The 22,334-nt window shown below is 39.9% G+C and overlaps 1 protein-coding gene across 3 annotated transcripts in view; it reads right to left on the reverse strand.

Moving 5' to 3' along the window:
- Nucleotides 1-20,500, reverse strand: part of NVL (nuclear VCP like) — a 105,799-nt gene extending 85,299 nt beyond the window's left edge. For 2 of the 3 annotated variants that reach the window (XM_007167229.2, XM_057548275.1), the window contains exons 1-10: nucleotides 20,390-20,500; nucleotides 16,711-16,784; nucleotides 14,954-15,006; nucleotides 14,768-14,867; nucleotides 9,131-9,188; nucleotides 8,111-8,383; nucleotides 4,988-5,120; nucleotides 4,722-4,798; nucleotides 4,056-4,190; nucleotides 2,515-2,616 (exon numbers count right to left, since the gene is read on the reverse strand). In XM_007167229.2, the coding sequence (XP_007167291.2) occupies nucleotides 2,515-2,616; nucleotides 4,056-4,190; nucleotides 4,722-4,798; nucleotides 4,988-5,120; nucleotides 8,111-8,383; nucleotides 9,131-9,188; nucleotides 14,768-14,867; nucleotides 14,954-15,006; nucleotides 16,711-16,784; nucleotides 20,390-20,446 (1,062 nt within the window). In that variant the 5' untranslated portion in view covers nucleotides 20,447-20,500. The remainder of the gene's footprint in view (nucleotides 1-2,514; nucleotides 2,617-4,055; nucleotides 4,191-4,721; nucleotides 4,799-4,987; nucleotides 5,121-8,110; nucleotides 8,384-9,130; nucleotides 9,189-14,767; nucleotides 14,868-14,953; nucleotides 15,007-16,710; nucleotides 16,785-20,389) is intronic. The other variant, XM_057548285.1, reaches the window with a different exon arrangement.
- Nucleotides 20,501-22,334: the final 1,834 nt, after the last annotated feature.

The following is a 22,334-nucleotide window of genomic DNA, read 5'->3' on the forward strand; positions in this document are numbered from 1 at the left end:
CCACTAAACTGTAAAAGCGTTTAAAATGGCACATTTTATGTTAAATATATTTTACCACAATAAAAAACAAACAGATTAAGAATCAGTTAAAATGAGAAATTTAAATAAAAAGATGTAGATTTACGATCTAAAGCACAGCTCATCCTTAGTTAGTTAGTTAGGAGCAACACTGATTATGCTAAGAGTCAGACTGTCAGCCTGGCTAAGATATCTAAAAAGTGTGTGACCCACTGCATTTTAAAGGGAAAGAAACTTGGCCTGCCACCAGCTGGCTCCCTTTCCAATCCTCTTCATGATAATGTTTGCAAAGGAGAACCTCTGACTGCTCGACACATTACCCAGTTACAAAAGAGTAAAGTTACAGACAGCAAAGGTCTCAGAAAGCAAGGGCAAAAGTATTTGTCAATGTTCTGGAAAACTGAATGAGAAAAAAAGGAAAAAAGAATCAATGATGGTCATCAGAATTTAGCCTAAAGCAATCATATAGTTTTCAACAAAGAACCATTTGATCTGATTTTACCTTTTTGTTCTCTGATCCACACATACCTTATTGTACTGACTTGCATTAGGAAACAGGGGGTCCAGGAAAGAGGGGAGCTAGACCATACACTTACTGAGCATCTGCTGTTAGGCATAGTACCAGCTCAGTACTGGTTCCGAGAGAGATATAAACACACAACTAACAACCTAATTTTGCCCTTTGTCTCTTTTATCCTCATTCATCATTGTGTTTACCATAAACATGAAAGTTATTACTTGTCTTTCAGCTGTACGCCAATTAACAATCAAATCAAGCTCATTTTGGAAAACAGGTAACACCTGAAAGAATTTAGCTTTGCTCTGCACAGTACCCTTCCCACCCTTCCTCTGCATCTTTCTTGTGCATCCACAGCTTTACCAATGCCAGTCTATGTTTAGCTCACAGGGAACATCCTGACCAGGCTCACCTGCGTGAATAACTGCAGGAAGGAAAAAATCAACACATCCCTTCTGGAGTCTGACCAGAACCAGGACTTTACCTCTTCCCCATTTTAGAATAAAAGAAGCCTTCTTCGGGCTTCCCTGGTGGCGCAGTGGTTGAGAATCTGCCTGCTGATGCAGGGGACACGGGTTCGAGCCCTGGTCTGGGAAGATCCCACATGCCACGGAGCAACTAGGCCCGTGAGCCACAACTACTGAGCCTGTGCGTCTAGAGCCTGTGCTCCGCAACAAGAGAGGCCACGATAGTGAGAGGCCTGCGCACCGCGAAGAAGAGTGGCCCCCGCTTGCCGCAACTGGAGAAAGCCCTTGCACAGAAACGAAAACCCAACACAGCCAAAAATAAATAAATAAATTAATTAATTAATAATAATTAAAAAAAAAAAAAGAATTCTTCTCCGTTGGCTGGCTTTCCAAATAAAAGTCTCTATTCCTTGCTCCCACAACTTGTCTCTCCATTTACTGGCCTATGGCAGCAAACAATACTAGCTTGGACTAGGTAACGAATTTTGCTACATTCTTGCTATTTAAAAAAACATTTTCAAGTACTAATAAAATACACTTTCTCTTCTAATTTCACATCAGCTTTGCATTTCAGATGCATTGGCCATGTTCACCAGCCCCTATATAATTGTGGTGCAAATGATGACAACATAAAATTAAACTTTTTGCTATTTTTTAGTTTTCAACCAGTGATGACTAGTGACTGCTCAAGCGAGCATGTCATAGCTAACATTTTTGGCTTTTGCTGTGTGCTAAACACTACATTAAAGATTTTATATGAACCCTCTCATTTAATACAATCAACAACTCCATGAGATTTGAGTATTATTATTAACAGTTTACTAGTAAGGAAACTAAGGGTTAGAGTGGTTAAATCTCTTGCCCAAGATTACACAATTAGTATGTGGTGGCATAAGGATCTGAACCCATGTTTCTGACTTGAAAGTACATTTAACCGTAACACTATACTGAAGATAAAACTTTAATGGGATACAAATGTCATCTTCCTCAGAAGTTCTTAAGCATCCAAATTTTAATAACATGAATTATAATCAGAATAAAATCCAATCTGTAATTTCTCTGGTAACAGAATTTTCTTTTCACAGCTTCAATTATACAAATAGAGAAGAGTTTATCCTGGCATGTCCATGGGTGCTTTTATAATGTGATAATCCTTAAATATCAAAAATGTTCACACTGCTTATAGGTTGTTCTGTCAAACCTAAGTTAAGGAAAGTAAAAGTGAAAAAAATATCACAAAGATAATCTCCTTTCAGCATATCGCTACTGGGTATGACAGCCCATAACTTCTCACCAATTACGTTATTTTCAGATTAAACAGATTAGTTTATCCAACAGACTATGTTAGTTAATCTACTTTAAACATTTAGCCACCATAAGTAACAAATTACCATGTTTAGAAAAGAATGGCCAGTGAACAGGTTAACAGATACCAGCATTAGAGAAAACAGGATCTTCCACGTAGCCTTATACGATTTGAAAACCTAAAATTAGAGCCATTAGCTGACTCACCACAGCTTGTTCAAATAGTTCTCTCAGCTTCTGTTCTGATTCTCCAGATACTCCAGATACAATCTCTGTAGCAGCTACTTTCAGAATTGGAAGGTCAAGTTCCTATGCACAAATATATAAAAGAATGACCAAATTGTCAAATTTTCACTTCCTTACTTTTTCCTCACTCAGTCCCTCTCTCAAAATTACATTTTTTAAATGACCAATTTTCTGAGGAACCTCATCTTGTGTTGGTCCAATGAAAAACATTACTTAAAAATCTAAAATTTTATCCAAACACTTTGACTGGATACCTTCTACTTCTTTTTACTCTGTAGATATCACTATAAAACTGTTATTATCTCTTCTGAATAAAGGGTCTTGAATCTTAAGAAATATGTTTGCCCCCACTTAGAGCTGAGCCAAAACAACTTCATCTGTTATTTATCTGCTGGAAAGGAAACAGCAGGGGGTTGTGACACAGTGGTCTCCCACACACTCCACCAGCGTTTCTCCCGCCCTGAACCCACAGAAATAGCCAGTTCCTAGTCAGAGGAGGCAGGTTCTTAAAGTAAAGGAAGAGAAACTACCACTGTCCCACCAATACAAATGGCAGCCACCCTGCCTAAACCCTACTATTCTTCTGGCTATCTTGAAATTTCACTTCCTCAATGATATTCTCTTTGACCCTAACTCTTATCTTGGCTTAAGACAACATACCAACAACATACCGCAGAGCATTCTGCACTTCTGTCTCCCACTCACTCACTGTAATTGTAACCATGAGCAACATTTATTTGTGTGAAAGACTGTTTAATGTCTGTCTCTCATATTTGATCGAAAAACTCTTTAAAGATAAAAACCGAGTTTATTTTACTTATCACTATATTTCAATGTCTGGCATGCAGCAGTCACACAAAAGATTTATTCAACAAATGAATAAATGAGGCAAATCCATCAAGTTCTCCTATAAAAATAATTTGCTTTCACAGAGCACTATCTGTTAATGATTGGCATAGTATGCTATTCTTCAAACTGAAGTTACTTGGACATTTTGCATTTTACCATCCAACACAGTTTCCAAGAAATCTGATGGGACTAAAATTAAGACTGCTTTTTATTTTGCCAAGTGAGTATCTATTATCACCATTTTAGAAAAGATATTTTAACACTAAAAAGGATAAAAACATGACTCTGAATGGAAATTCTGAATATTTAGTTCTATGGAAAATACAATCTTCAGTTTTCTTATTTTACTGCTCTTGAGAACCGCTGGCTTAAAGAGAAAGAGAAGTGACTAAAATGTAAACTATGTGTTAAAAAAAAGAGTTGTTTACAGCTGTATTATTTTGCTTCCCACCCAACCCCTGCCATATAAATAATTGGATACATTAAAAGAAAACAGCATCTCACAAATAGCAGCATGAAAAGAGGTAAAAAAATGAAGAAAGGATCAGTCCTCCTGAGAATATGCCAAGTCTGGTTCAAGTTGACCAAAGAGAAAAAATAAAAAAGAGTAACAACAAAAATAACAAAAGCAAACAAGTGTCAGCAAACCTCACCCCAGCAATTGCATGTGCAAGCAACGTCTTCCCACAGCCGGGTGGTCCATGAAGAAGAACTCCACGTGGGGGTATGACGCCCAGGTGGTGGTACACCTCTGGGTGACGCATGTGTATGAGCATCTTGCAGACCTCCTGTTAGGGAATAAATAGGAACGATGTCCTTCATAGCCCCAAAGAGAAAGAATCAATGTGGAATGAAAGGACCTATTCTTTGGAGCAGCAAAGTACAGTAGACAGAGAACAGGCTTTAGGCTTACACCTGAGACTGAATCCCGGCTCTAGTACCTGTCCTGTGACTTTAGCAATACCCTCTCTGAGCTTCCATTTCCTAAGCTGTAATAATATCTACCTTGCAAATACAATGAATAGTAACTAGACTGTAACTGAAACAAACACCAAAAAATAGTAACCATTACAACTGTTAAAGTAATACTCCTTATAAAGCATGTATCTTATGTACACTAGAATTAAAATGGTGAAAAAAGTTGAAGACATGTTTCTTTTATCCCTCACTGCCCTGAAAGGTACAGCCAGGCTTGCCCTTCTCACCTTCCTGACTTCCTTTTCTATACTCAGTTCCTATTAGATAAAAAGAGAAAGGCTCTGTTTGAATAACTGATTGGCCATATCCATCTAAGGTAGAAATTCTGAATTTGAACTAACTTTTAATGTCGTATCATTGCCTCCAACATCTTCAAACTTCACCTTGGAGATCTGCAATTCTAGTCCCCTGGCTTTAGCTGGTAAACAAAAAAGGAGGTGAAAGGATTAGTGATTCAGTAGCAAATCAGAACTATATTGAATAATCTTTAAACAATTCTAGTAAATGTCTCTGCACACAGAAGGTCCCCCATGCAAAACAGCTTGGAATCGTGATGCCTCTCTCAGAGCAAACACAGCTGCCGCCACCCACAAGACTGGCGTCTCACCTCTCTTTTGCAGGACAGCCTCTATTTCTCCATCTACTTCCTGAAGATCTTCTTTCTTCCTTTTGCCTCTTTTGCCGTTTAGCCTGCCTTTTCTTTTTTTATTACTCTCCAGAAGAGAAGAATCTTTTGAATTCTGGGGGTGGGGTGGGGGGGGAGAAGGAAATTTAAATGTGCCATGCTTGAAATTATAATGCCAATATTTTTTTTAAAAGATGGGCATTACTAAAAAAATCATTCCTGCCCTAGCACTTTCACCTGTTAGCTACTCCCAACCTATTTGCTTAAGGCTGATCTCTGCTGGGGATGTCCTTTTCCATAGCCTTAATGCTCAGTTTATATCCTAACATTTGAAAACCTCCTTTCCAGATTCTTCTAATTAGAATCTCTTCTTCGCACTCACAACACTGAATTTGCAACCGTAGTACAGCCTGCCACAGTCTGCCTTGTATTTGAGTGACTCACCTGTCTATGTCTCTGTCACTGAATTGTGTGGTTCTGGAGTTAAGACACTAACATTCATCTTTTATTTCTTTTTTTTTTTTTTTAAACTTTGGGTATCTTTGTATGTATGTATGTATGTATGTATGTATGTATGTATTTATTTATTTATTTATGGCTGTGTTGGGTCTTCGTTTCTGTGCGAGGGCTCTCTCTAGTTGCGGCAAGTGGGGGCCACTCTTCACCGCGGTGCACGGGCCTCTCACTATCGCGGCCTCTCTTGTTGTGGAGCACAGGCTCCAGACGTGCAGGCTCAGTAATTGTGGCTCACGGGCCCAGCCGCTCCGTGGCATGTGGGATCTTCCCAGACCAGGGCTCGAACCCGTGTTCCCTGCATTGGCAGGCAGACTCTCAACCACTGCGCCACCAGGGAAGCCCCCATCTTTTCTTTCTCACTGAGCGTTTTACATAGTTGGAGTTCATCTGATGTCTGATCAATCACTAAATTAAATATGATGACAGAGCTGCTCAGACGGCCATAAAACAGTATAATTCAACATAAGGATCAAGCTTTTCCCTTGACCTTGCCAATGATAATAATGTTCTTTAGAGACAAATGATTAAAGTAAATAGATTTGGAAAAGGCCCACTAATAGTGCAAAAGGGAGGGGAGAGGTTTTGCCAAATCAAAGGGCTTGGTGCTTGAAAACCACTTAGAGCAGCATCATCCAACAGAAATATAATACCATCCACATATGTAATTTTAAATATTCTAGTAGCCACATTTAAAAAAGGAAAAAAGAAACAAGGGAAAATAATTTTGGGGGGAAAATAATAATCTATTTTATTTAACCAAATATATTCAAAACATTATTATTTCAACATATAGTCAGTATAAAAATTATTGAGATGTTTTACATTGTTTTTGTAGTAAGTTGTCAAAGTCCAATGGATACTTCATGCTTACTGCACACCTCAAGTCAGACACTAAATTTTCATGGGAAATACTTGATTTGTATTCAGATTTTATAAAATTTACAGCTGAAAAAGTAGAAGTTGTTCTAAGTATACTTAGAAGTTTTCTAATAACTGAACTATTAGTTTTTAAATCTAAATTAAAAACTCAGCTCCTCAATTGCACTAACCGCATTTCAAAGGCTCAACAGCCACATGTAGCTAACATCTCCCACACTTGACAGCAAGCCCCAGAGCACAGCCAGCCACTCTACTGGGAGACAGATTACCTTAAACCCCCTCTCTGCCATGCATTAAAAGCATCAGGTAGGAATGATGTCCAGGGGACTTCCCTGGTGGTCCAGTGGGTAAGACTCCACGCTCCAAGTGCAGGCAGCCCAGGTTCAATCCCTGGTCGGGGAACTAGATCCTGCACGCATGCCGCAACTAAGAGTCTGCATGCCGCAACTAAGAAGTCTGCATGCCACAACTAAAGATCCCACATGCTGTAACTAAGACCCGGCGCAGCCAAAAAAAAAAAAAAAAAAGAATGAAGTCCAATTGTGCTCGCTTTGTGATAATCCATCAAGCTTTACTTCTCTTTATATATGGTATATTTCAATTTAAAAAGATAAAAAAAAAGTGTCTACTTATTTTGTCCATTTTCATAGTGTATCCATTTATGTCAGATCCCTCAAGGGATTAATAAGTAATTTTTTAAGTACTTAAAAAAAAAAAAAAAGAAATAAAGCACAGTTAGGAAACAAGAGTATCCAATGATGTGCTAGTTTACATGTCAGGGAAGGCCTTCCTGCGAAGACTACATGTGAAAAGAGATGTGAAGAAATGATGGAGTGAGCCACAGGAATCTCAGGAAAGATGTTCTAAACAGAAAGTACAAGTATGAATGCCCCAAGTGAGAGAAGGTTTGGTATATTCTTTCTTTTTTTTAAAAAAATAAATTTATTTATTTATTTATGGCTGCGTTGGGTCTTTGTCACCGTGCGCGGGCTTTCTCTAGCTGTGGCGAGCGGGGGCTACTCTTTGTTGCGGGCTTCTCATTGTGGTGGCTTCTCCTGTTGCAGAGCACAGGCTCTAGGCACACGGGCTTCAGTAGTTGTGGCTTGTGGGCTCTAGAGCACAAGCTCAGTAGTTGTGGCGCACGGGCTTAGCTGCTCCGTGGCATGTGGGATCTTCCCAGAGTAGGGCTCGAACCCGTGTCCCCTGCATTGGCAGGCGGATTCTTAACCACAGCGCCACCAGGGAAGTCCCCTGGTTGGTATATTCTAGAAACAGCCCAGCTGTGGCTGAAGCAAAGCTGGGAGGTGAGGGAGGAGGGCAGCAGGGCAGCCAAATCATACAGGGCTTTCCTGGCAAGTACAAGATCTCTGACTGTAGAATGAATGAAGCCACTGGAGAGTTTTTAATAAAAGAATGACAATGATCGGACTTAACTTGTAAAAAAGTTATCTCTGTGTGAAGAATAAACTAGGGGAACAAGAATGGAAGCAGACTCCAGTTGGAAGGTTATTTCAATAGTTAAGGAAAGAAAGAGTAGAGGCTTGGACTAGGATGAAAATGATGACGGTAGTGGGAAGTGATCAAATTCTACATGTATCTCAAAGTTCCTAAGTCTTTTACAAAACACAAGAATCTGCCTGATATTACGTTCAATGAAAAGGGTGCAATGTACTCCAACTACATGGGGCTAAAATTCCACTGTAAAAATACCTCTATCTCAGAGATCGGCTTCTTATCATTACTTTTCTCATCTGATAGGTCTGAGAAAAAACTGTCTTTCTTCCCACCCGGGGTTTTGTCAATAAACCATCCTCCTTCAGAACCTCTGGCAGGGGTCTTCAAAGGAATGGGGCCTGTTTTGGAAGTTATCCGTGGTGTTGAAATGGTGGTTTCTCTTTGCTCCACCTCAGGAGTACTTGAAACAGAATCAGGATTTCCTTTCCGATATAAGGAGAGCAGGGAACTGTTCATCTGATTTGCTGACTGTAGAAACATGATTTTAGCATAAATTACTCAATAGGTCCTCATGAAAGTTTGATTACCTATATTAAGAAGCTTTCTACATTTTCCTCTCAACACCTCTCCTCAAAACAACTAGTCAGAAAATACAGGTGTTTACAATTGGATAATTCACAAACATTTACTATTCAAAAAGATGTACCCCCTCCACTCCAAGTTAATGTACAAATTCATAATTAGCAGTTAAGTAAAACCAAATAAGAATGGTTGTTTTTAAAAAATATAATAGAAGTATGAAAATGAGTTGGATAAATATCAATTCAAAACTGGATCAAATATAACAGTATCATCATGACTTTGTTAATAAATTCAAAAGCTGAATTATCAATGGAAAAAAAAAGAAAATTATAAATAATTTCACATATTATTCCCATACTTCCCTTTAATCCAAGCCTATTTATTGGCAATGCCAGCTCTTTGGCAGAAAAGGTATTCTTTTCTCCATTTTTACTATTAATTGCCCTTTCTTTTCTTGTCTGCCCATATTTCTGGCCATTCTCTTCCCTTCTTTCCACTATATAATAGGCTATACACACAAATACTGGAAGGATGGCCAATCCAAGGGTTCATCAAGACTGTACACAGAAATATTCAATTATTTACTGATGAAGATGTTCAAAGTCTCTTATTCTATTTTTATTGATCTTTTCTAAGAAGGATTCATAATGATTTTTTAAAAATCAAAGTTGGTCCATTAAATATCTGACTTACTTGTGGATCTGGGTAATCTTCCATATTTGAACCATCATCAGAATAGCTTTCAGTATACCTCAGTAAAAAGAAGAAAAGAAACGTTGTAAAGGCTTTTCTCCCACATCCTAAAATAATTACTTCCCAAAACAAGAAAATATACTGAGGCAAAATACTATGGTAGTGAGAGTCCAGGCTTTGGAATTAGAGAAATCTGGATTCAAAATCCAGCTTTACCAGTTACTAGCTTCTACTTAACCTCTCTGAGTCTCAGCTTCCTTATCTATAAAATGGAGATAATAAATAATGTCTATCTCACTGGCTTAACAGAGGATTAAATGAAAGCTTGCAAAGTCCTTAGCACATAGTAAATGCTTAATAAATTGTGGTTATCTTTATTCTAGCAAAGTGACATACAAATTCCCATCAGATCCAAGGGTCTCATTTAGGAACGTGAGATGCCAGTAGAAGAAATATTCCAGCAAGCCATGATAAAGCAGTTTGAGTAACAAATTCAACAGGATCAAGCCATGTAACCAAATGCAACTTTTCCAAGTCCATTCATGAGAAATGAAAGTACAAAGAGTTTTTCATACAATAGGGCCAAAAACAAGTATAAATCCTAGTAACTACAAACTGAAGTTGCAATCTCAGTTCATTGTAACTGACAGCTGATATCTAATAGCTTCAAGTAACTACAGGACTCTGTTACTATTTAATACAGTTTCTTTAGAAAATAAACAAGAAATGGACTTTTCCTAAGTAAAAAGATTTATATAAATTCTACGTCCACCTTTATAATTAAGACATGAATTCTTTTGTTATTCATTAAATTTGACTAGTATAATCTGGGGCATTTCTAATCAAGTTAAAAAAGGTGGATTATTCAAATACTTGGAAAAAAACTGTTTTGCCCTACAATTCATGCCCTACAAACAAAATTAATTATCAGTTAACAAAATTAATTATAAAGAGTTAAATGAAATACCATAAAGACACAAGAAAAATGTATAGGTAATTATTCTATACACTCTTGTGATAGAGGTCTTTCTAAGTATATCAGCATAAACCATAAAGAAACAGGTAGAAAGACTTGACTAGGTAAAGATGCAAAACTCCTCTAATTAAAAGATGCCATAAACAAAAATAAAAGGCAAATGGCAAACTGTGACAAGCATTTGTAATACATATAAAAAGAGGTGCTATTTTATACAAAGAGCTCTGACAACTAATAAGGAAAATTCAAATAGCTCTCAAATGAGAGATAAAACCCATAAACAAGAAATTCACAAAGGAAACATGAAACAATCAAAAAACTTAACCTCACTAGTTTTCAAAAAACTACAAATAAAAATAATACAATCAATTTTTTTGCCTATAAAACTGGCAAAAATTGGGACTTCCCTGGTGGCGCAGTGGATAAGACTTCACGCTCCCAATGCAGGGGGCCCGGATTTGATCCCTGGTCTGGGAAGATCCCACATGCCGTGGAGCAACTAAGCCCCTGCGCCACAACTACTGAGCCCGCATGCCACAACTGCTGAAGCCCGTGCGCCTAGAGCCCATGCTCCGCAATACGAGAAGCCACCGCGATGAGAAGCACGTGCACCACGACAAAGAGTAGGCCCTGCCTGCCGCAACTAGAGAAAGCCCACACACCACAACGAAGACCCAATGCAGCCAAAAAATAAATAAATAAATTTATTTTAAAAAAATTTAAATATGTAAAAAGAGTACTATATTAGAACCAAGTAGGGTTTATCCCAAGAATGCAAGACTGGCTTAACACTCAAAAATCAATGTAATACACCAAATTAATAAGGGGAGAAAGCCAATAATAAAATCTTTCAATACCTGCATAAAAAGCATTAGACAAATGTTATACCCATTCACGATAAAAACTCTCAACAAACTAGGAATATTAGGAAACTTTCTCAATCTGATAAAGGGCACCTATTAAAAAAACCTACAGCTAACATCATACTTACAGACTATCTAAAGTTAAAAACTGACCATACCAAATGTTGGTAATATGTGGAACTAGTGGAACTCTCACATACTGCTGATATAAAGGTAAAATGGCACAAACACTTTGGAAAACAGTCTGGCAATTTCTTATAAAGTTAAATATGCAGTTACCAGGTGACTCAGCTATTCCACTCTCAGGTATTTACCCAGGGAAATGAAAACACTTTCCACACAAATTCCTGGACATAAGTTATCACAGCAGCTTTATTTGTAATAACCAAAAAGTGGAAACAACCCAACTGTCCAACAGCAGGTAGATGGATAAAAAAATAGTGGCATATACATACATACAGAGCAATAAAAAGCAATGAAATATTGATACACACAACATTGATAAACCTCTAAATCATTATCCTGAAAGAATCCAAATTTTTAAAGTACATACTCTATGATTTCATTTATATAAAATTCTAGAAAATGTAAACATATAGTGACAGAAAGCAAATCAACGGCTGTCTCGGAACAGGGATGCAAGGAGAAACAAATTGCAAGTGGGAAAAAAAAACCTGTGAGGTTGGATATGTTCAGTAACATGCTTATGGTGATGGTTTAATGAGTATATACATATGTCAAAACCCAACAAATTGTTCACTTTAAAAATGTACAGCTTAGGACTTCCCTGGTGGTGCAGTGGTTAAGAATCCGCCTGCCAATGCAGGGGACACGGGTTCAAGGCCTGGTCCGGGAAGATCCCACATGCCTCGGAGCAACTAAGCCCGTGCACCACAACTACTGAGCCTGCGCTCTAGAGCCCGTGAGCCACAACTACTGAAGCCCGCGGGCCTAGAGCCTGTGCTCTGCAACAACAGAAGCCACCACAATGAGAAGCCCGCACACCGCAACAAAGAGTAGCCCCTGCTCGCCTCAACTAGAGAAAGCCTGTGCACAGCAACTAAGACCCAGTGCAGCCAAAAATAAATAAATCAATTAATTTAAAAAAAAAAGAGTAAAGGAACTTAAAAAAAAAGTACAGCTTACTGTATGTCAATTTTACTGCAATACAGTCAAAAAAAAACTCAACAATATTACTTCTTAAACACAAAATTAATTGGCACCTTTTTATGTACGTGGCATTGTATTAGGGCAGAGAAAAACAGAGCTAATGAGACAGTTCTGTTAGTAATGCAAACACGTAAACAAATACTCTCAATATCATATGATAGAAGCGCTACACTAAATATCTATAACTAGGAGTTAAGGAAATGCTGAGAAAGGAGGAGTCCAAAAAGGCGTGAAAAGGCAATAACATAGCCTTTTGAAAGCTGACTCTTGCAGAAAGTAACACACCATTATAAAGCAATTATACTCCAATAAAGATGTTATAACCGCCCCCCCCCCAAAAAAAGAAAGCTAACTCTTGAAGGCTGAATGAAAGTTCATAAAGGGGTAATGAACACTCCAGCTACAGAAAACCACCCACACGACCAGAGCGTCTCATCAAGCCTCTTAGATAGCCTCAACCACCAGAGGGCAGACAGCAGAAGCAAGAAAAACTACAATCCTGCAGCCTGTGGAACAAAAACCACATTTACAGAAAGATAGACAAGATGAAAAGGCAGAGGGCTATATACCAGATGAAGGAACATGAAAAAACCCTAGAAAAACAACTAAATGAAGTGGAGATAGGTAACCTTCCAGAAAAAGAATTCAGAATAATGATAGTGAAGATGATCCAGGACCTCGGAATAAGAATGCAGGCAAAGGGGCTTCCCTGGTGGCGCAGTGGTTGAGAATCTGCCTGCTAATGCAGGGGACACGGGTTCGAGCCCTGGTCTGGGAAGATCCCACATGCCACGGAGCAGCTGGGCCCGTGAGCCACAATTGCTGAGCCTGCGCGTCTGGAGCCTGTGCCCCGCGACGGGAGGGGCCGCGATAGAGAAAGGCCCGCGCACCGCGATGAAGAGCGGTCCCCGCACCGCGATGAAGAGTGGCCCCCGCTTGCCGCAACTGGAGAAAGCCCTCGCACGAACCGAAGACCCAACACAGCCAAAAATAAATAAATAAATAAATAAAATCAAGCAAAAAAAAAAAAAAAAAAAAAAAAACTTTAAAAAAAAAAAAAAAAAAAAAAGAATGCAGGCAAAGATTGAGAAGATGCAAGAAATGATTAACAAAGACCTAGAAGAATTAAAGAACAAACAAACAGAGATGACCAATACAATAACTGAAATGAAAACTACACTAGAAGGAATCAATAGCAGAATAACTGAGGCAGAAGAACGGATAAGTGACCTGGAAGACAGAATGGTGGAATTCACTGCTGCGGAACAGACTAAAGAAAAAAGAATGAAAAGAAATGAAGACAGCCTAAGAGACCTCTGGGACATTAAACACAACAACATTCGCATTATAGGGGTCCCAGAAGGAGAAGAGAGAGAGAAAGGACCAGAGAAAATATTTCAAGAGATTATAGTCGAAAACTTCCCTAACATGGGAAAGGAAATAGCCACCCAAGTCCAGGAAGCACAGAGAGTCCCATACAGGATAAACCCAAGGAGAAACATGCCAAGACACATAGTAATCAAATTGACAAAAATGAAAGACAAAGAAAAATTATTGAAAGCAGCAAGGGCAAAACGACAAATAACATACAAGGGAACTCCCATAAGGTTAACAGCTGATTTCTCAGCAGAAACTCTACAAGCCAGAAGGGAGTGGCATGATACACTTAAAGTGATGAAAGGGAAGAACCTACAACCAAGATTACTCACAAATCATTTAGATTTGATGGAGAAATCAAAAGCTTTACAGACAAGCAAAAGCTAAGAGAATTCAGCACCACCAAACCAGCTCTACAACAAATGCTAAAGGAACTTCTCTAAGTGGGAAACACAAGAGAAGCAAAGGACCTACAAAAACAAACCCAAAACAATTAAGAAAATGGTCATAGGAACATACATATCAATAACTACCTTAAATGTGAATGGATTAAATGCTCCAACCAAAAGACACAGGCTTGCTGAATGGATACAAAAACAAGACCTATATATATGCTGTCTACAAGAGACCCACTTCAGACCTAGGGACACATACAGACTGAAAGTGAGGGGATGGAAAAAGATATTCCATGCAAATGGAAATCAAAAGAAAGCTGGAGTAGTTATACTCATATCAGATAAAATAGACTTTAAAATAAAGAATGTTACAAGAGACAAGGAAGGACACTACATAATGATCAAGGGATCAATCCAAGAAGAAGATATAACAATTATAAATATATATGCACCCAACATAGGAGCACCTCAATACATAAGGCAACTGCTAACAGCTATAAAAGAGGAAATCGACAGTAACACAATAATAGTGGGGGACTTTAACACCTCACTTACACCAATGGACAGATCATCCAAAATGAAAATAAGTAAGGAAACAGAAGCTTTAGATGACAAAAAAAAAAAAAAAGAAAGAAAGAAAAAAGAAAACCACCCACACAAAGGCACAAAGAAAGCAGCTGACCTCTCTGGGGAACAGTGAGTATTCAGTAGTCTGAGGTAAAAGTCTGGAGAGGTGAGGTAAGCACATTATGCCGGGCCTCACTGGCAATGAAGAGCCACTGAAGTTTTACAAGTAGGAAGGTAACGTGATCAGGTTCATGTTTTAGGAAAAAACCCTCCGTTCTATAATCCTTACTCATTATCCTCTTCACCGTGTCTTGCTCTTTTAGCCAGATGTTCATCTTCTAATTCCGGTAGATCCTTAAGTTCCTTCTCACTACTAATTATGCTAAATACTGAAACGAAAAGAAAAATGCCATGAGCTAAAACAATTCTTTCTATGACTTTATTAATAATGCAGCTCTAACACTAAAAGACTCACCTTTTTCTACCTGAATCCTAAAAGCATTTCTTTTTCTTCGACCATAGTCTATACTGAAAAACATAACCAGAAGTTTAGTACCGTGGTCTCCACCAATATTTTCCCATTAAGCTCAATCTAAATTGAGAACATAAATTTGCATAAATATATGTCACTGTATTCACACTGACCATAAACCTATTTTCAAACAACTTCTGAGTTTATATTTTTACAATTGTAATTTTTCCTGATTAGAAATAGGGTTAGAGCAGCAGCAACATTGCCAGCTTGTACTGAAGAAGACAGAGAAGGGATGAAATGAAGGAAGGCCACTGGACTTCTTGGATTCCACAGGGCAGGCCAAAAGAGGAATGCAGCTGCGAACACATTTATCCTTCAAAAAAAGGAAAGAATGACTACAAAGGAGGCTCCGAAGGTGGCAGGGCTGCCACTGATACCATGCGCCCAGGGGACACAGGTCCAGGGAGAGGCACTGTCTCCCACTCGGTTCCAAATGGCAGGGCAGTCATCCCAGTGAGCCCACAGGACAGAGCACTGAGTCAAAGAGGATTATTCTTAAAGTCTAGTGGAATTTCCCCTGCTAGGTTTTGGACTTCCTTGAGACCATGACCCCTTTCTTCTTCCCAATTTCCCCGCTCTGGAATGAGAATGTCTATCGTATGCCTGTCCCATCATCATATTTTGGGAACAGATAACTTGTTGTCTGACTTCACAAGTTCACAGCTGGAGAGGAATTTCGCCTCAGGAGGAATCATACTTCCAGTCACACTCATACCTGAGTTAGATGATATTCAGATGAGACTGTGGATTTAGAGTTGATGTTGAAATTGGTTAAGACTTCCAGGGCCGCTGGGATGGAAGGAGTATATTTGCAAACAATAAAGACATGAATTTGGGGGGCAAGAGGGCAGAGTGTTATGGGCTGAACTGTGTCCCTCCAAAATTCATATGTTTAAGTCCTAACCCTCAGTACTGCAGGATGTGACTGCATTTGGAGACATGGCCTTTTAAGAGGTAAATAAGGTAAAATGAAGTCATATGGGTGGGCCCTAATGCAACATGACCGATGTCTTTATAAGAATAAGAGATTAGGATACAGACACACACAGAGGAAAGACCATGTAAAGACACAGGGAGAAGACAGCCTTCTGTAAGCCAGGGAGACAGCTCAAAAGAAACCAACCCTGACAATGCCTAGATCATGGACTTGGAGCCTCCACAACATTAGGGAATAAAATTTCTGTTGTTCAAGCCACCTACTCTGTGATACTTTCTTATAGCAGCCTTAGCAAACTAACATACAGACTAAGGAAGTCAAGAAAATAGAAACAGTGAGTTACGCAAAGCAGAGACAATTAGAGAGGCAACACAGCAGAAGAAGTGGGATTAGAGGCACAAAAGGAGGATTTAATCTTCAGTGGAAAGACTACTCGAGCGACACATTTTTAGATAGTCAGGAGACTGAGGGAGATCATGCCTAATGGTTTTAATTTTTTAATGAAGCAGGAAAAGCAGTAATACTCCTGACCAGAGAGTCGGGTGCTAAAACATAAGCAGCAGCCATTTTCCTTAGCAACAAGGACGGCTCCTTACATATCACAAGTGCTTGATAAATGTATAGGTAAACAGAATTCTAAAGGTATGGACTGGTGAACTAATACCAGCGGCTATTAATATCAATTGGAAATTTAGACAGGATGTAAACTTTAAAAATGGTAGGAAAGAAAAGCAAGAATCTGGAGACTACATTTCTTTACCTGTACATTCTTTGTAAATCGGATGCTAAGACTCCAGTGTCCACATATTTGCCACATCTGTCACTGGTGAGGTACTAAAACAGAAAACGTGATAAATACAAGACAATAGTTCAAATTCAGTGATTTTAATCGACAAGTAAGCGGCTGAGCTACTCAAACATGTCATACATTAAACTCTCCATTAATAAAGTATACTGGAAATATAAATAAAAATCACCAAATAATTATCAAATCTGAATCAAAGAATTTAATTAACATTATTAATCACTATGACAACACAACAACAATAACTAGGATAGCTATAAGGCAGTAAGTAGGTGAGGGCTTCTTATACCCTAGGTTCCCAAATATACCAGAACAAAGCACTCAACTTGTGAGAGCACCGAGGGATATTTTAAATTTGAGGGAACACAGTAATATTCGGTATCTGTCCAACAGTGCAGGAACTACAGTTGCCCCTTGAACAGCACGGGTTTGAACTGCACCAGTCCACTTACAGCAGATTTTTTTCAATAAATACGTATTACAGTACTGGGTGACCCAGGGCTGGTTGAATATGCCAACGCAGAACCACACATGGAGGGCCAACTGTACAGTTATACACAGATTTTCAACTGAGTAGGGGTGGGGGTGGGGGGGAGGTGGTCAGCACCACACCCCCGGATTGTTCCAGGGTCCACTGTACCAGCCTGAGACAATTCACAGCTGCAATATTAAATCACCTTTTGATGATGTCGTATCTTTGCAAAACTGGCTTTTTAAGCATTTGCTGTAATAAAAATCAAGGTGGCCACGCTCCGCAACAAGAGAAGCCACTGCAATGAGAAGCCCGCGCACCGCAACAAACAGTGGCCCCCGCTCGCCGCAACTAGAGAAAGCCCGCGCGCAGCAACAAAGACCCAAAGCGGCCAAAAGTTAATTAATTAATTAATTAATTAATTTAGAAAAAGAAAAGAAAAAATCAAGGTGGAACACAAAATGAGAGGAGCAGTGTCAATCTGATCGCAAGGTATGAGAAGTTGTGCTGTGCCCAATGGACTCACAAATCCCACTAGTAAATAACTGTGGTTATTTTAAGAATGAAGTACAAATGCATTAACTTTCCTTGCACTTTTTGTATTATTTGTTCAAAAAGCTAATAAGTTATTTGGACTAAATAGTTATTAAGTTGCTTGAACCTAACTACTTAATAAACAAACCCAATAGGTATTACTTTGGGCCTAGGAACATCGTGAAAAAAATTACTAAGAAACTAAGGGCCTGGTAAACCTGTTCTAGGGGCCTTTTACACATTATCTCTTTTAGTATTCACAATGCTATGAGGTAGATGTCAATCTCCCCCCATTTTATAAGAGGCCAAAAGGTTAGTTACTTGCTGGTGCACATAAGTTACACGGCAAGATTTCAAACCTGGAATGTCTAACCATCAACTCCCAAGTTTCACTACTTGCTAGTTATCCAGTCTAGGTTCCCCATTTCATACAGCAATTTCTTCTCAAGGATCCCTAACACATAAGAACAGTCTCTGCATAAATGCCTCCAATGACAAGAGACTAGGTATCCAAAGCTGGACCGTTCTAGTTAATCTTCCCCTTCTCTGAACTCCTATAACATGCTGTCATTTACCACAGTTAATCTTGAATTATACATATACATGTATATCTCATACCCACTGCAAATCAAAATGCAACAGAACTAAAACCACTTTAATCTGCTAAGTCTTAGAGTCATTTGTTATACAGCAATAGATAACTAATATGCTAGTTAAAAGGAGGCAAGTGTACTACTTGTGGGAAGATGTCTAAAACATACTGCTAAGTGAAACAAGCAAGCAGCAGAATAGATGCAGATGAGCCCATGTGTGTGATTAAAATAATTAATACATCTATAAGTGCATATATGCATACAAAATTTTAAGAAAGATACAATAGAAACTCTCCCTGATTACCTGTGGAGAAATGGAGTGGAGATGAAAGGAATTCTTTCTTTTCATTTTATACCCTCCAGTTCCTTTTATTTTAAACCATAAGAACCTATTACTTTTATAACGAACCAAAGTAAAAGCAAGAGAGGAAAACTGCTAATGTCAAATGCTGAAGAGCAGTCAAGTGTGGCAAGGACTGAGAAGAGGCCACTGGATTTAGCCATTAGGAGTCACTGCTCAGAGACCTGAATAAAGTGAGGGAGCAAGTTGTGCAAACATCCAGAGGAAGAGTCATTGAGACTGAGTGAACTGCAACAGCAAAAGTCCTGTGCTTGGCATGTCTGAGAAGGTCCATGTATATAGGACAGTGTAATCAAGGGAGAGAGCAAAAGGGACAAAAAGGTAGACAGGGGCAAAGTACATAGGGCTATTTAGGATGGATTTTACTCCAAATGTCCGAAAGTCCACTGAAGGGTTTTGAGCAGGGCCCTGGCAAACTCCAATTTTCCCTCTAAAAGGATATCCCTGGCTGCTCTATGGGGAACAGACTTTAAGTAAAACCAGAATCAGAGAGATCAATTAGGAGGCTACTGCAATACAATAATAGGGAGTGTGGTTTGGACTAGGATGTTGGAGGAGATGGTAAAAAGTTGTTAGGTTTGAAGTATATTTTGAAGGTAAAGCCAAATAGGTTGCTGATTAATTGGTTACAGGAAGCAAAAGTCAGAATGAGTCTTAAGGTTTTTGGCCTTAACAAATGGATGTTATATACTGAAATAAAGAACACTAAGAAAGGACAGGTTTGGAGGAGAATATCAAAAGTTTAGTTTGGATACGTTAAGTTGAAATATCGATCAGACACTCAAGAGATGTTGAGTAGGCAGCTGCATATATGAATCTGGAATTCAAGATAAAAATCTGCATTGGATTATAACATAAATTCAGAAGTCATGAATGTGTAAATAGCATTTAAAGGTACTAGACTGCATGAGATCACCTAGAAGTGTGGATGGATAAGAGAGAAGTACGAGGATAATGAAAGAGAAGGTAAGAGCACAGGGGCTCAAAGGCACTTCCAACAGATGGTAGGAAGAGACAGATCCAAAAAGGAAACTGTACAGTGGCCGGAAAAGTAAAAGAGACACAACGAGAGTATATAGCTCTTAAAGCATCTGTGTCTCTTTCTAACTAAGATTGCGTGCTGACTGTACCATTCCAAGACATTTACCACACAATGCATTCCACTGGTGATTATGAAAATGAAAAAAACCGTAGGTAAAGTGCCCATTATAAAGTCAGATCCAGAGTATCTCTTTTTACTGTGTCCCAACCTGACCCCAAGTTTCCTGAGAATGGAAATTAACGTATTCTTTATGGCCCCCAAAGCGCTTCGTCCACACGGGCTTTCGAAGAATGTTTCCGTCCCCACTTCACAAGACAGGAAGATTTAAACTCAAAGGCCATCTGCACTCTCCTTGCTGATCTGCACTGAGGTCAAGCAGATCCGGGCAGGACCCCATCAAGCCGCAGCCTCCCACGGTCTCGGGCTGCTCCGTGAAACCCCGCCCCACAGTGAGAAGGGAAGGCCTGGAACCGCTCGCGAAGAAGTGGAGCTGTCAACAGCCCCATGCCCGCACCCAAACTGGAGCAGGTGGCTAGTCGGGTTCGAGCTGGGAGCCCCCCGAGAAGGGGCCTGCGGTGACCCTGGGCACCGAACGCGCACCACTGTGAGGCCTGGCCGTTCGGGATACACACCTGGGTGACGCGCTGCTTCAGCTTATTATCCACAAACCTCGCGGGCCTGGGCTTCATCGCTTCTGCTTCCGTCGCCGCTGTCTGGGCTTCACGTGAACCGAGGGCCTCCCCGAGGCTGCCCGCGGCGATCGCCGGGCCAGCTTCCCCCAGAAATGCTCCCCAAGCCGGCCTAGCCCGTGCCGTTCCCCTCAGGACTTTTGTATGGCGAGTGAGGAAAAGAAAACTACCGAAAACACACGGAGAAGACTTGAAAGCAGTAGGGAGTTTCTAGGAGTCTTATTTTACAGGCTTGTCCGAGAGGCCCTGGATGAAGGACCCGTTTGAACACGCTCAACTTTATTGTTCCCAACTGTGCGGTGATGCGCATAGGCGGCTGCAGGGAGGTTCGTGCGGGCGACTGGTCCCCCGCCTCTGTTTGTAGCCGGTTTCGCTTGTCAGATTCTAGGCGTTCCAGGCGCGCCGTTTGCGAATGTAAAGTTAATCTTGACTTAGAATCTTAACAAAACAAAAACTAGATACTTGGGACGATTAGATCAGGATAAAAACACAGCGCCACCCTGCTGCTTGCTTTCCCACCCAGTGACGCGCATTACTGAGACCCGACAAAGGGGCTTGGTGTCAAAAGAGAAGGAAAGATTAGCTTACCCAGATAACCAAACCATCTGTTACATTTGGAAATCACTTGCTATTATGGTATTTTCGACAGATAATTCATTGAGCACATCCAGTGGCAGACTCCATCTTGGCTTAGAAACTGCCCAGAATTTTATTAAACGTATGTGTTTGCCCGCAAGAAGTTTATCTTGCAGCGAAGGAGACACAAATAAAGGAACCATTATCAAAAAATTTACTGGCTTTAGTTTCTGTTTGTTTGCTTGTTTTAATCGTGTTTTCAGTATTCTTATTTGAGGTCTTACTTGGCTTATGACAATATTAAGTGTGGCCTAAGTAGTGTATTGAGGTGTGGAGAGGAGATGGAATTAAGAGAAGATGGTGAGATGTTGACAGTGTGGATAAAGAATGTTGCCTGACATTTTAGTAAACAAAAGATGTGGCCATAAAGCCATCAGCCACTCTTGCTGCCCCCAGTGGTGCACCCTGAGAGGAATTCAGGATGGAGAAAAACAGGATGCTGACCCTAGGTAGTTAAGGTGCATATCAAAAGTATAATTTCAATAAGGCCAGACTCTTGCATCTTCCCGTACATTAAAAAAAGGACTAAAATCATTGACTTGAGATGTCTGTTTTTTGTGATTAGCAGTAATCTTTTGATGTTCAACTAAAGGTTTTTGTTTTTGTTTTCAGCAAAACTTCCTATGCATCCTGGCTCCTCCCTTACCTCTTTGGATCACAGAGCTGGTTCCCAGGGCTATAGTCCTCAGTAAGTCTGCCAAATAAAACATAATCCTCAACTTTTAGCGTATGCATTTTTTCAGTCGACAACAGATAATCTTCCAGCCAGGGTACCACTGACTTACTTTCTGTGCAGAGTTTATTTATTTATGGCTGTGTTGGGTCTTCGTTTCTGTGCGAGGGCTTTCTCTAGTTGTGGCAAGCGGGGGCCACTCTTCATCGCGGTGCGCGGGCCTCTCACTATCGCGGCCTCTCTTGTTGCGGAGCACAGGCTCCAGACGCGCAGGCTCAGTAGTTGTGGCACACGGGCTTAGTTGCTCCGCGGCATGTGGGATCTTCCCAGACCAGGGCTCGAACCTGTGTCCCCTGCATTGGCAGGCAGATTCTCAACCACTGCGCCACCAGGGAAGCCCCAACACTGTTCTTTTTAATGGTTCTTATCTGTACACTGAATGAAGTATAGATTCTCACTCTGATTTTCAAAACATTGGGCGATGTGGCGCCAACTTCATCTCCTACTTCTTCACTATATAGGTACTCTGCTTTTAGCTAAGCAGCATTGCCTGCATTTATTCAGCCAGTGAATATTTAT

This window comes from Balaenoptera acutorostrata, chromosome 1, assembly GCF_949987535.1.
Source record: "Balaenoptera acutorostrata chromosome 1, mBalAcu1.1, whole genome shotgun sequence".
Taxonomy (NCBI): Eukaryota; Metazoa; Chordata; class Mammalia; order Artiodactyla; family Balaenopteridae; genus Balaenoptera; species Balaenoptera acutorostrata.